At 42.6% G+C, this 13855-nt stretch overlaps 1 protein-coding gene across 9 annotated transcripts in view; it reads right to left on the bottom strand.

The window, feature by feature from the left end:
- The window catches only part of fam20b (FAM20B glycosaminoglycan xylosylkinase), a 197704-nt gene that overhangs the window by 92321 nt on the left and 91528 nt on the right, over positions 1 to 13855 (bottom strand). For all 9 annotated transcript variants that reach the window (XM_038795126.1, XM_038795123.1, XM_038795128.1 and 6 more), the window contains one exon: positions 11166 to 11639. In XM_038795126.1, coding sequence (XP_038651054.1) covers positions 11166 to 11542 — 377 coding nt within the window. In that variant the 5' untranslated portion in view covers positions 11543 to 11639. The remainder of the gene's footprint in view (positions 1 to 11165; positions 11640 to 13855) is intronic.

The following is a 13855-nucleotide window of genomic DNA, read 5'->3' as shown; positions in this document are numbered from 1 at the left end:
TCAATGCTCAGATGTTTCTGAAGTGAAATAACCTTTTTGTTGATGCCTTGCAACAGATAACAGGTTAATTTGAAGGCTGCAGCAGAGGAATTAGGAGTCGACTTGAAGGTAGTGGTTAAAAAGACAGGCATTGTTAAAGTATTACCTTGGCACTTGAACCCAAGGGTGATACCGATAATGTTCAAGTTGAGTTTGCTGGTATTCAATTACAAATAAAACAGATTGAATTTGAAAAGGAAATGGAAATATAAAAACTCAAATTGAAAAGAGAACAATGCAAAAACTTGAATTCGAAAAAGAAAGATAATTTGAACAAAACAAAGGAAAACTTCCAATTTCGTGAATAAGGGATGGCAGTAAAACCTGGAAGGTGAATCAGATATCACTCCTGAAATTGATTGAGCAAACAAGTGCCTAAATTCTGTGAGGTTGTAAAATTCCAATGAATGAAACTGCAATGGTCAAAAGAAAATTGGATTATGTTACTATCGTGTCTGTTCATGGGGGGGCATGATGGCGCAATGGTTAGCACTACTGCCTCACGGCGCTGAGGTCCCAGGTGCGATCCCGGCCTCGGGTCACTGTCCGTGTGGAGTTTACATATTCTCCTCGTGTTTGCGTGGGTCTCACCCTCACAACCCAAAAGATGTGCAGGCTAGGTGGATTGGACACGCTAAATTGCCTCTTAATTAGAAAAACAATAATTGGGTAACCTAACAAATTTTTTAAATGTATGTTCACGGGGAAGGCTTTAGAAATGCGCTGATCTCTTTCAGGGATGCTGCATGGTGACTATGATGTAATAAAAACTGCAATTCTCAATGCTGATTGCAGAAGCTCATGGACAAAAAATTTGAAATTTAAAGAAAAACAGTCAGACTTCAGAGGAATTTGTGAAACAAAGGAGATGGTATTTGATAGGTCTATGAAGATTAAGCAAGACTTTGAAAATCTTAAAGAAGTGATGTTAATGGAATAATTTTAAAAGTGCCCCTTCAGGAATAATAAACTTCCGCGTAGAAGACAATAACGATTCTCAAATAGGAGAAGCTGCAATAATGGCTGATAAGTATGAAATGCCTCACAATAAATAATGGAAATAAATGCTTTTATGAGTAGCACAGCTGCATTCAATACTAATGCCATTCAGCTGCAGGGAAGAATACTTCAAAGTTAAAAAGTGATTGGACTTGATAAAAGAGTGGAAAGATGAAAAGCAACGAGCTATTAAAAGAATTTATGAACTGACTAAAATGGAATATCAAATTGTTTCGCATGCACAGACATAAACTTGACCAAGTTTTTAATGCAGCTCAAGCAGATTTTATTGACAGAAAAATGAACTGCTTGCACAGAACAAGGCAGTGTTAAATCTGCAATTCAAGGAAAAGAACGCTGAAGGCAGCATGGTGGTACAGTGGTTAGCACTGCTGCCTCACAACGCCAGGAACACATGTTCAATTCTGGCGTTGCGTGATATGTCTGTGTGGAGTTTGCACATTCTCCCCAGGTCATAGAATACCTCCAGTGCAGGAGGCCATTCAGCCCATTGAATCTGCACTGACCGTCTGAAAGAGCACACTAACCCTGGTCCAATGCCCGCACCCTGGATCTATCCCCGTAACCTAACCTGGACATTCCTGGACACTAAGGGGCAATTTAGCATGGCCAATCCACCTAACCTGCACATAATTGAACTGTGGGAGGAATCCGAAGCACCCCGAGGAAATCCACATAGACATAGGGAGAATGTGCAAACTCCACAGTCACCCAAGGCGAGAATTGAACCTGGGTCCCTGTTGCTGTGAGGCAACAGTGCTAACTATTGTGCCATCATGTGAGGGTTTCCTCTGGGAGCTCCCTTTCCTCCCAGTTCAAAGCTGTGCAGGTTAGGTGGATTGGCCAAGATCAATGTATGGGGTTACGGGATAGAACAGGCATAGGTACTGTGTTCTTTCGGAGGGTTGATGCACCGAATAGCCTCCTTCTGCACTGTAGGGATTCTATGGATTAAATCATGGAAATAAAATTAAAGATAAAAGTGATCCTGAATTAAACAGTATGATGTGAATTCAATTGTAATGGGGAGAATTTGAGTGTAAGGGTGGTTCAGTCTTCACAGACTTGAACATTAAAAAACTAGAAGAAAATGGATATCAGGAGTTGAAGCCTGGACAAAGTGGTTTGATTTATTGATTGATTCGATTTATTGTCACATGTACCGAAGTACAGTGAAAAGCATTTTTCTGCGGCCAAGGGAACATACATAGTATGTACATAGTAGACAAAAAGAATAATCAACAGAGTACATTGATAAATGGTATATCAACAAACAATGGGCGGAATTCTCTGCAAGGGAACGAATTCGTGAAGGCCGTCGTGAACTCGGCCGAGGTTCACAACGGCCTCGGAGCCCGCTCCCCGCACCTAATTCACCCCACCCGGGGGGCTAGGAGCGGGCCTCCGTCTTTCCCGGCCGCGACCTCGTCGCGCCGAGAATGTGAAGTCATCCGCGCATGTGCGGGTTGCCGGTTCCAATCCGCGCATGCGCGGTGCCGTCTTTCTCCACCGCTGCCCGGCAAGACGTGGCGGCTTGATCTTGCCGGCCGGCGGAGGGGAAAGAGTGCGTCCGTTTTGGACGCTGTCCCCTCCCGAGCACAGTCGCGGCCCGTCCAAATCGGGCCCCTAGATGTCCCAAACGGGCATCTGGCGCCCGTTTCACGACGGCAGCGAGCAGGTGTGTTTGCTGCCGTGTTGAAACGGGCGTGAAGGCCCGACTGCTCGGCCCAGGAGAATCGACGCTCGCCGTAAAAAACGGCGAGCGGCGATTCGTGGCGTGGGTCGGGTGTGGTGGTGGGGGGGGGGGGGGGGGGGGGGGGGGGGGAGGAGGAGAATAACGGGAGGGCGTGAAAAATGTCGGGAGGCCCTCCCGCTATTCTCCCACCCGGCGTGGGGGGCGTTGAATCGCGCCCAGTGATTGGTTACAGTGTGCCTCGGGTTCTGGGTCAGGTTTAAAAAGTGAAAACCCCAATAATGATTTAGTGAGAGACTTTAAAGAGGAAATTGCAAAAGCCGGATGGTTTGCTAAAAACCAGCAATGCTGCTTTTGACAAAGTTTTTTTTTCTAAATTTAGATTACCCAATTATTTTTTCCAATTAAGGGGCAATTTAGCATGGCCAATCCACCTACTCTGCACATTTTTGGGTTGTGGGGGCGAAACCCACGCAGACACGGGGAGAATGTGCAAACTCCACGCAGACAGTGACCCAGAGCCGGGATCGAACCTGGGACCTCAGCGTCGTGAGGCGGTTGTGCTAACCACTAGGCCACCGTGCTGCCCTACTTTTGACAAAGTTAACCAACCCAGACAAATCAGGGCACAGATTGTGTACATTTCAATACAAGTTTTAAAAGCAACAGGAGGGATTCAAAACCACGGCCAAGTCCTTGCACAAAGAACACGGAAACTCCATGCAGATTACACAAAATAAAACAAAAATCTTCTGCGTAAATTTAAAGAAATTTAAACTACCTACAGTAAAATAAATTCTCATTTGAAGAGGTTTGGGACTGTTCAAAACTCACGTAAACTGGATTTTAAATCCTAACCATCAGGTGAAATCAGTTAGGGAGTAGGTTTGATGAAGTTGCCAATACAAGGTGTTTAATAGTTAAATGTGACGAAAAGGAAAAGATTGTAATTTGTACTGCATGCAATAAGTTAACTGTTAAAATGTTTACAGTCCTGTTTTCTGATACTGTCTGCCCGGCAGTAAGCCTAGGTGGTCTGATCTTAAGAGATCAAGTGAAGGCTCAGATTGTTTTACTGAGACGAAGGAGCACAGTATTGACGTTTGGAGGTAATGGCAGCAGTCTCTTACAATGAGTAGGCTCTGGGTAACCAAAAAGTCCCAGAAAGGTGTTGTTGGTACTGGGTTGTAAGCAATTGTTCCCAAACTGCCCATTTACTTCTCGGACGAAAGGGAGTTGGGATCAACATTTTTACCTGAAAAAAAATGAAAATCACTTATTGTCACGTGTAGGCTTCAATGAAGTTACTGTGAAAAGCCCCTAGTCGCCACATTCCGGCGCCTGTCCGGGGAGGCTGGTACGGGAATCGAACCGTGCTGCTGGCCTGCTTGGTCTGCTTTAAAAGCCAGCGATTTAGCTCAGTGAGCTAAACCAGCCCCTGGATGCACGTTTAATGCAGTTCACATTTCTGAGAGAAAGAGAACAAAGAGAACCATTTTGAAATCAAGTTATAGGCTTCCCTACAAATTAATTAAAGCAAAATAGAAGAGGCGTCCTAAGGACTTGAAATGTTACATCTGTTTCTCGCTCCACAAATTATACCAGCCTGAGTTTTTCCAGCAATTTTTATTATGGATTTTATATATATTATGCGTGAGAAAAAGTTGCTTGGCTTTGCAAGCTACCGGAATCTGATGCTGGAGGAAGACTGTGTCAAGCCCGAGAGCCCTCTCCTGCAGCCATCTAAGGATTCTGGGAGATTTGTCCTCGCATGGTCACAGGAAAGAAAAATCATCAGAAGACTTTACTGCTGCTGCTGTTGGATTTTAGAAACTCTCCGAAAACTGAGGAAAGCACCTGGATGGTTAGTCAAAGTTACTATTTGGTGAAACAAGTATATTGGAACCCATTGACAGCTGGGAGTAACGATGAACTGTTTGCTGTGAGGACTGTAATTACATGGAGACTGCAATATGTGATTAAATACAAAAATATACTGTTCCTCTCTGTGCCTCAAAGTATAAGTTGCCTATAAGAAGAAAAAACTGTTTATAGGCACTTGTTACAGGAAAAGCTTTTGGTCATTTGCTACAGTAAAAGTTTAAAAATATGAAATGTTGCGTTGTCATTTTTTCAGCCAATAACAGCAAGTTCAAATTTCTTTTTTAATAGCTTTTGGTTTCTACAGGATTTCAACAGTGTTCAGGAGTGTTTCCTTGGCTTCACCCCTGAATAGCCAAGCTCTAAGCTTACAAGTTATGTCCCTTTGCTTTGGATTCAATAATAATAGTAATAATAATAATCTTTATTGTCACAAGTAGGCTTACATTAACACTGCAATGAAGTTACTGTGAAAAGCCTCTAGTCGCCACATTCTGGCACCTGTTCAGGTACACAGAGGGAGAATTCAGAATGTCCAATTCACCTAACAAGCACGTCTTTCGGGACTTGTGGGAGGAAACCGGAGCACCCGGATAAAACCCACGCAGACAACACGGAGAACGCGCAGACTCCACACAGACAGTGACCCAAGCCGGGAATCGTGACCCTAGAGCTGTGCAGCAACCCACTGTGGGAAACAGTTTCCCTTGATCTATCCTATCAACTCATTTAATCATCTTCACTCTTGAACTTCTATACTCCAGGGACCATGGACTGTTTTAGGCTATGAAACCTGCCCCCACAATTTAAGCCATTTAGTTGCAGTATAATTTTGGCAGCTTGTGCTATGCACTCTCCAAGACCAAGACATCCTACTTGAGGTGTGGTGTCCTGTGCTGAACACAGTATTCCAAATGGGGCTTAACCAGAGCTTTACATAACTGTAACATAACTTCCACCTCTTTGTATTCTAGCCCCCTTCAGACAAAAGCCAATTTGCAGGAACATTAAGTTTAATTATTGCTCTTGCCTGTTCACTAGCTTTTAGTGACTTCTGTAATGAATTTCTTCGCTCATCTACATTTTCTCACCAATTAGAAAGTACTATGATCCATCTTTCTCTTAATACCAAAGTGGATGCCCTCACAGTTGGTAGCATCGAGCTCCACCTGCTAGTTTTGCCTATTTACTTATCTACGTCCCTTTCTAATGCATTGCAACTATCCATGCAATTTACTGTGCCATCTAATTTGAGCTCGTCAGCAAAACAGCTCTCTATTCTTTCATCTGAGTAGTTTGTAAGCCTATTGAAAAGATGATCCTTATGCGTCCAAACCCCCACCCACCCACCCCTCTACAGGCCCTTGCAGGATAACCTTGGTCATATCCTACCATGGACGGCACGGTAGCACAGCAATTAGCACTATTGCTTCCCGGCTTGGGGCACTGTCTCGCGGAGTCTGCATGTTCTCCTTGTCTCTGCATGGGTTTCCTCCAGGTGCTACAGTTTCCTCCCACAAGTCCCGAAAGACATGCTGAGGTGAATTGGACATTGAATTCTTCCTCAGTGTACCCCGAACAGGCACCGGCATGTGGCAACTGGAGGATTTTCACAGTAACTTTATTGTAGTGTTAATGTAAGCCTACTTGTGACACTAATAAAGACTATTATTTGAGAACATAAACCTTAATCAATTCTCCTACCAATTCCATGCACTTTTTTTTCTTAATTCACGAGATGTGGGCATTGCTGGCTGGGCCAGCATTTATTATCTATCACTAGCTGTCCCTTAGAAGGTGAACTGCCTTCTTGAAACACTGCCATCCACCTAGTGCAGGTACATCCAGAGAGCTGTTAAGTAGTGAGTTCCAGGATTCTGACCCAGCAACAGTGAAGAATCATAGAACTTAACAGTGCAGAAGGAGGCCATTTGGCCCATCGGGTCTGCACCAGCCCTTGGAAAGAGCACCCTACCTAAACCCAAACCATATCCCCGTAACCCAGTAACCCCACCTAACCTTTTTTGGACACTAAGGACAATTTTAGCATGGCCAATCCACCTAACCTGCACGTCTTTGGACTGTGGGAGGAAACCGGAGCACCCGGAGGAAACCAAAGAAAAGGTGATTCAAGTAAGGATAGTGTGTATCTTGAACGGAAACCTTTTTGGATGGTATTCCCGTATACCTGTTGCCCTTGTCCTTTTAAGTGGCCTTTTCGAAGGTCTTCAGGAAGTCCATATTAACATCAATGGACATTCAATTAGCTATCACATTTTGATTTATAAGTCAGCTCAGAACAAAAGCAAATGCTGCTAATTCGGAGCTCAGAATTTGACAGTGTTAGCAGTCCTGTTTCAATCAAAATATCTGCAGCCAGGCATCTCATGGCGTGCCCTAGTGTTTCTACACACGTCAGCTCAAAATATTTTAAACACAAAGTTGCTGGAAATGCTTGCTGGTAGTAAGCACAACAAGGAATCTGAGACCATGATGAAAGCTTCTTAACCAAGGGATATAAACAGAGGAAAGAGAGAAAGAATATGAATTAGCAAGCAATTGCCAAATCAGGCACAGAAAGATAAACCAAGATAGGTTAAGATTGAGGGTCAAAAAACAGAAGGATAAAGCAAAAGACTATAAAATTACAGTCCCAAATCTCCAACATTTCACAGCCTGAAACCATGAGTTTAAATATTTTTAATTCATAGTAATCCCTACAGTGCAGAAGGAGGCCAATTGACCAAACGAGTCTGCACCGGCCCTTGGAAAGACCACCTTACTTAAGCCCAGGTCCCCATCTATCCCCGTAAACCAGTAATCACACCTAACTTTTTGGACACTAAAGGACAACTTAGCATGGCCCACACCTAACCTGTACATCTTTTGACTATGGGAGCACCCGGAGGAAACCCATGCAGACACGGGGAGAAAGTACAATCTCCACACAGACAATAACCAGAGGCGAATTGAACCTGGGTCCTTGGAGCTGTGAGGCAGCAGTGCTAACCACTATGCCACCTTTTTGCTGACTTTTTAAGGAAAAGAGAAGTTGTCAGCAGTTAATGAGAAATATCACATAAAAAGAGTACTTGTATTAAGACTTGATTTTCTGTTTGTAGTTTAATGGAAATTATGTGCAACTGTAGCATCTTCATGTAAGTCATAGGATGGTATGTATAGGCCATTTTCAGGATGATTACAGAGGAGCAGCACAAATTACCCAGAAATCTTGTGTCAATTCTCTTTGCCTCAAGTTGCTGAATAATTTTCATGTTAATACGCTGTAACTTCTTGAGTCTAGAAATCCAGTTCTCTGGAAATGGTTTGAGTGGACCCAAGCAACTTGGGTACTTAGTACAGTGGTTTGGGAGCGGAACCATGGAAGATACAGCATTGGGAAACCTAAAATAATATTCATTATTGCTTTATAATGTCCGATAACGTCCTCGGAGTGGCAGTCATAGGCAGATTGCCACTCTATAGCGAGTTATCTTCAGTGCAAGTCCAAAGCCCCTGTCTTGCCCAAACCTTCCTTACTCAGGCCAGGGTAGACTGGAACAGTGAAATGTCCCCCACCTGTAGCAGCAAAGTGTAAAAGGAGTGCCGTGGGAGGAAATAATAGCAATAATCTTTATTAATGTCACAAGCAGGTGTACATTAACACTGCAATGAAGTACTGTGAAAATCCCCTAGCCGCCACACTCCGGCGCTTTTTCAGGTACACGAAGGGAGAATTTAGAATGTCCAATTCACCAAACAGCACGTCTTTTGGGACTTGTGGGAGGAAACCGAAGCACCTGGAGGAAACCCACACAGACACGGAGAGAACATGCAGACTCCGCACAGACAGTTACCCGAGCTGGTCCCTGGCACTGTGAAGCAAACAGTGCTATGCTCCCTTTTTAACAGCACCAGCTGCCTTAAAGCAGGTGAGTTTAAAGGGACCAGTGAAAGGGAGAAGTAAGTTTAAAAGGTAAGTGAGAGGGAGGTTTGAGGGGGAAGGGTGCTCCTTTGTTTTTTTTGGGGGGGGGGGGGGGGGGGGGGGTGCCACTGTGTCTGGTTTCAGGTTGGGGGGGGGGGGGTCCCAGGAGTTCAAATTCTTTCAGAGTAACATGAGGGTAAAACTGGTAGAACCATCAGAATTTAGCAATTTCAATCGTTTTGACAGATGGTTCCTAGCCCAGCACAATTGCTTAGGGGAAAGTGAGCTGCTCTGGACAATTATCAAATACATCCTTATGTGAGGGCCTTCCTAGAGGGATACCCCAGAGCATCTTTGAGGCACCTCCCAAATGTGACTCTGCGGAGCAAGGAAGTTATGGCCCAATATTTCATCGCTGCCTTATGCTTAAGGCAAATATTTACATCCAATGTTTACGGTTTGCACATTTGAAGTTTGGCATTCTATAATTTGGAATTTTTTAAAATTCAGAAGTGACTTTGTTCCAAGTATTTTGGATTGGAGAGTTTATTATTTATCCATTCACAGTGACAATATTTTAGGTCTCTGTGCAAGTATACAATGGATTCCACATCCCCAAAGTACATCTCCAGAGTTCTAGCAAGAATCATTCTGAAGAATACTCGAAAAATGTTTGCACTGGTTAAGGAAAGTTAAATTAGTCTCAGGAAACAAGGAAAAACATGCCAGGGAACATCTGGCCACTCAGTTTACATAACCTCTAAAAAGTACAGCACAAATCCAAAATTTATGTAACTGAAGTACACCTGTTTCAAGCGTAATCATAAATCAGTAATTGCTGATTCGGAACATTCCAGTCAGAAAGCTATATTGAAAAAAACAAGCAAAGGACATGATTTTGAATGGTTGACTATTTGAAGACAATGCTGAATATATTTCTATTGTTAGCCTAAATAAGCAAATAAAAGACGCAATACTTTAGTTCCCCTGATTAGTCAGTAGACTCTGAAGTAATCCTATTAAGATCATAAGACCACAACAAATAGAAGCAGGAAAAGACCACACAAATCCTTCAGCCTCAACTCCCCAATTCCTCCGATTCACCAAATCCAAAAATCTATCTTACTCAGCCTTAATGTACATATTCAACGATGGAGCATTCACAACCTTTTGAATGAATAAATTTCTCCTCGTCGCAGCCCTAAATTGTTGGTCCCTTATGCTCCATTGTTCTACAGTCTCCAGCCATGGGAAACAAACTCTCAGCGTCTAACCTATCAATACTCTCAAAGTCTTTCTGAGTTTCAGCGTGATCGTCTCTAATTCTTTCAACTTCCAGGGGATATTGGCCAAACTTTGCACACCTCTGGTCAGAGGACAACCCTCTTCCCCCAGGAACCAATCTAGTAAACCTTTACTGTAAAAGTAAATGTCACCACAGTCCCAGGGGACCATAGGCTACTTTCCCCTTTGAGAGCTAACTCATAGTGTTTTAACAGGAGGATCAGCTCAGGTGAGGTGCAAGGCTGAGAAGATAGCATCTTCATGAATAACCTCAGCCAGTACAGGAATTGAACCGGTGTGGTTGGCTCCGCATCACGAACCAGTCGTCCAGCCAACACCTCCAAGGCAAGTACGTTCTTACTCAGATATGGAGAGCAAAACTGCACACAGTAATCCACATGTGGTCTTACCAAAGACCTGTAACACTTATATCAAAACTTCTTTCTTCATGTACTCCAATCCACTTGCAATAAACATGCCATGCAAACTAACTTTGTGTTCCTTGTAGGAATAAACCAAAGTTCCTCTAAACATCAACATTTGCAAGATTCACGTCTTTCAAAAGATATTCTGCTTTTCTATAAACACACTTCCCCACATTATACTCTGTCATCTTATTGCCCAATCGTTTAACCAGTTGATCTTTCTGCATCAACTTTTTATTTTTTTCCTCTTCACAGCTTACAATTCCGTGAGTCCTTTTCTTGCAGATTAATCTTTTCATGCAGCACCTTATCAAATGCCTTTGGAAATCCATGTATACAACATCTACTGGCTCCCCTTTATCTACCCGACAAGTTAAATCCTCAAAACATTCCAATAAACATGTTGAACTGATTTCTCTTTAAATAAAATAATCTGAGTAAACATTCTCTGATTTTCTAAGTGCACTGTTCAGATTTCCTTAACGAGATTTCAAAATTTTCCAGACAACTGTTTTCAGGCTAACTCACCCATCATTCACTGCTTTCTCTCCTTCCTTTCTTGAATAGCAGAGTTACATTCCCAAGAGATAGTTATGTACCAAGTGGGAAGTAGGCTTGTATTAATCAAGATATACGTTTCAATTCTGGAATGAACTAGGGTTTCAAATGTTTTCAAGTTGAACCTGCGTTTATAAATACTGCGCTTTATAAATTATACTTGTGTGTTTTCTTGGGTAGCTTCACACAGCAAGCCTTTTCTACAAGTTTTCAGCTCGAGTCTACCATAAAACGCAAATTCCTATGTCTTGACACTAGTTGTTAGTTTATTTGAAAATCTTGTTCAGGATGTTCTGCTTTATTCCAATTTCAGTGTATTTATGTTCATGCCAAACATTACCTTTTGGGCTTGAACACGACCTTTTGTCCGCCTTCAAGAACGAGTAACGCCTTTAGCTGGGTACCTTTGTAGCCCACATCAGCCTTAATTATCTTTTTGGTGGCCATTGCATGTAAAATGGCTCCAAGCTCGGGAGTATCCTCTGGGTAAACCTCCCGAGGAACAACCCACTGTGCTGCTATCTCCCAAGGTGACTGCATTGTGTGCTCCAAATTTGGATTCAGTTCGATCTTGAGTTTATCCATCATATGCTGGAAAGAGTGCTGATCCTCTCGGTTTGCTGCAGTGGAATCTGAGTTGTCAATCAGGAACACTTTTGTAAAAATGAAAATAACAAGGAGGATAGCTAGCAAAACGACACGCTGCTTCAGCTTCATGGTGGCCTCAGATTCAAGATGTTACTGGTATCACAAATAGTCTCCGTACAAAATATCGTGGCAGTTTGCTATTACTTTCATTCCAATAATTGATGTCCTGAAAAAAAGAGAGAAGTATATTGTTAATAAAAGACTTTCAAAATGTTTCAAAACACACCACTAACACAAGTAGTCGGATGGCTGGTTTCGATCAGACAGCAATAGGCTTGATTTGTCCATCAATCCAATTTACGTGCTATAGAATGTAATAAGCTTAATCAATTTGCAGCCAGTCAATAAATACATTTCCAATGCAGCCCAGGGGAAAGAAAATGGGAAAAACAAAATTACGTTTCATCAGTCAATGGGCAACATTAACAGCAGGCAGAGAATTATGTGGAATCTTGATCAACTTCCCCTACTGGCAAATATAGCTAGTTGCTCTGCATTGAGAAAGTAAAGTAAATAAAGATAGAAGTGTAACTCCTCTTCCATTAAAACTGATTCAGTGATCTGAATTACAACTAAAATCTCTGGGTCGTGTCAATTATTATCTTGTCTGAATTCTCTCAAAGCTTGATTGTTACTTAGTGTGCAGTACTCTGAACCGCACAATGGGTTTGATACGGTTAAAATTATTTGTCTCAACTTATAATCAAACATCCATGAAACATATACCTTCAGTCTGGTTCTAACAGCTTCATATATAAGAGATATGCAAAATTTGAACTCATTTAAGTTAGATAGTGTTCTGTGATAAGGAGCTGTTAGCCTGTATGCTCAACACCAGGGACAGTCAGCACAAACTCATCACCTTTAGCATAAATCCCAAAAATATTGAGGGACAATAGACATGCACAAAGTTGTCACGGCAGTTGTTGTTGAGGGAAAGGGTGGTGAACTCAATACACGGAATAAAGGAACATTAGATACAGGAGTAGGCAGTTAGCTGCTCAAGCTTGCTCATCCACTGAACTGCTTCAGATCATGTATGTTCTGTGCCTCTAGTACCAGTTTTGCTTCAAATCCCTCGATAGCCGTTATCTAACAAGGTAACTCCTTCAAAGCTCCAATTAAACTACCGCTTTCAACATTTTGGGACAGTCTTCCAAATTTCTACTCCCATTTCTGTCTGCTTTTGTTTAGAAATGGCCGATGTCTAATTTTATGGTCAAGATGATGAGAAATTGGAGCGGAGAAGGCCATTCCGAGATCAAGCCTGCTCTGCCATTCAATAAGATTATGGCTAATCTGATTGTAGTCTAAAATGTACTTCCCTGCCTGCATCACACCCCCTTAACTCCCTTGCCAATTAAAAATCTGTCTAAATCAGTCTTGAATATACTCAATGACCCAGCCTCCTTTGCTCTCTGGGGATAACATTCAATGACTAATGATTCAGAAGAGAAATTTTGCCTCATTCCAGTTTAAATGGGAGACTCCTTATTTTTAAACCATGCTTCCAGTTCCAAATTCCCCCACAAGGGAAAACATCCTCTCAGCATCTACCCTGTCAAATCAAGGTCCCTCAGAATCTTCTATGTCTCATGAAGATCACCTCTCAGGCTTCTAAACTCCAATGACTTCTACTCAACCTTTCAAAGAGAACACCTTCAACCCGCCCCAGTGAACTTCCTCTGAACTGCTTCCTGATGGGTTGGGTATGCTGGGTCTGCGAGGACTGCGTTTACCATAGCAGTGAGAGACAGGCTTCCAACACTTGAAGAAATGCAATTCTATTTTATTGAACTCTTAACTATTAAACACACTTTAACTGTGGGTTGACGCTAGGTTGAGTTGACTGGAGACCTGAGGCTAACGTGACCAGACTATCTTACTACCACATGGTGTATGTTCTAGTTGTTGCTCACGGGCTCTGACTGTCTCAGAGGCTGGATCCCAAGAGAGCGGGAAAACTAGTGCCCTCTGGCTTTAAAGTGGCCGTGTCCTGTCTGGTGATTGGCTGCTGCATACTGTGTGTTCATTGGTCATCCTGTGTCAATCAATGTCTGTCTGTGCACCATCATATACTTGTGTGTATATTATGACACTTCCAATGCAATTTCATCCTTCCTTAAGTAAGGAGACAAAACTGTGCAGAGCACTCTCGGTACTCTCACCAACCATACAATTGTAACAGGACTTGCCTACTTTTCTACTCCAGTCTCTTTACAATAAAGGCCAACGTGTCATTTGCCTTCCGAACTACTCGCTGAACTACATGCAAATGCTTTGTGATTCATGCATGAGAACACCCAGATCCCTCTGTCGAGATAAAGTATTGAAACAATTAATGAGACTAAAGGCTGACAAGTTCCTGGACCTGATGGCCTG

Source organism: Scyliorhinus canicula, chromosome 4 (assembly GCF_902713615.1).
Source record: "Scyliorhinus canicula chromosome 4, sScyCan1.1, whole genome shotgun sequence".
Taxonomy (NCBI): domain Eukaryota; kingdom Metazoa; phylum Chordata; class Chondrichthyes; order Carcharhiniformes; family Scyliorhinidae; genus Scyliorhinus; species Scyliorhinus canicula.
This window is presented reverse-complemented; position numbering and strand designations above follow the sequence as displayed.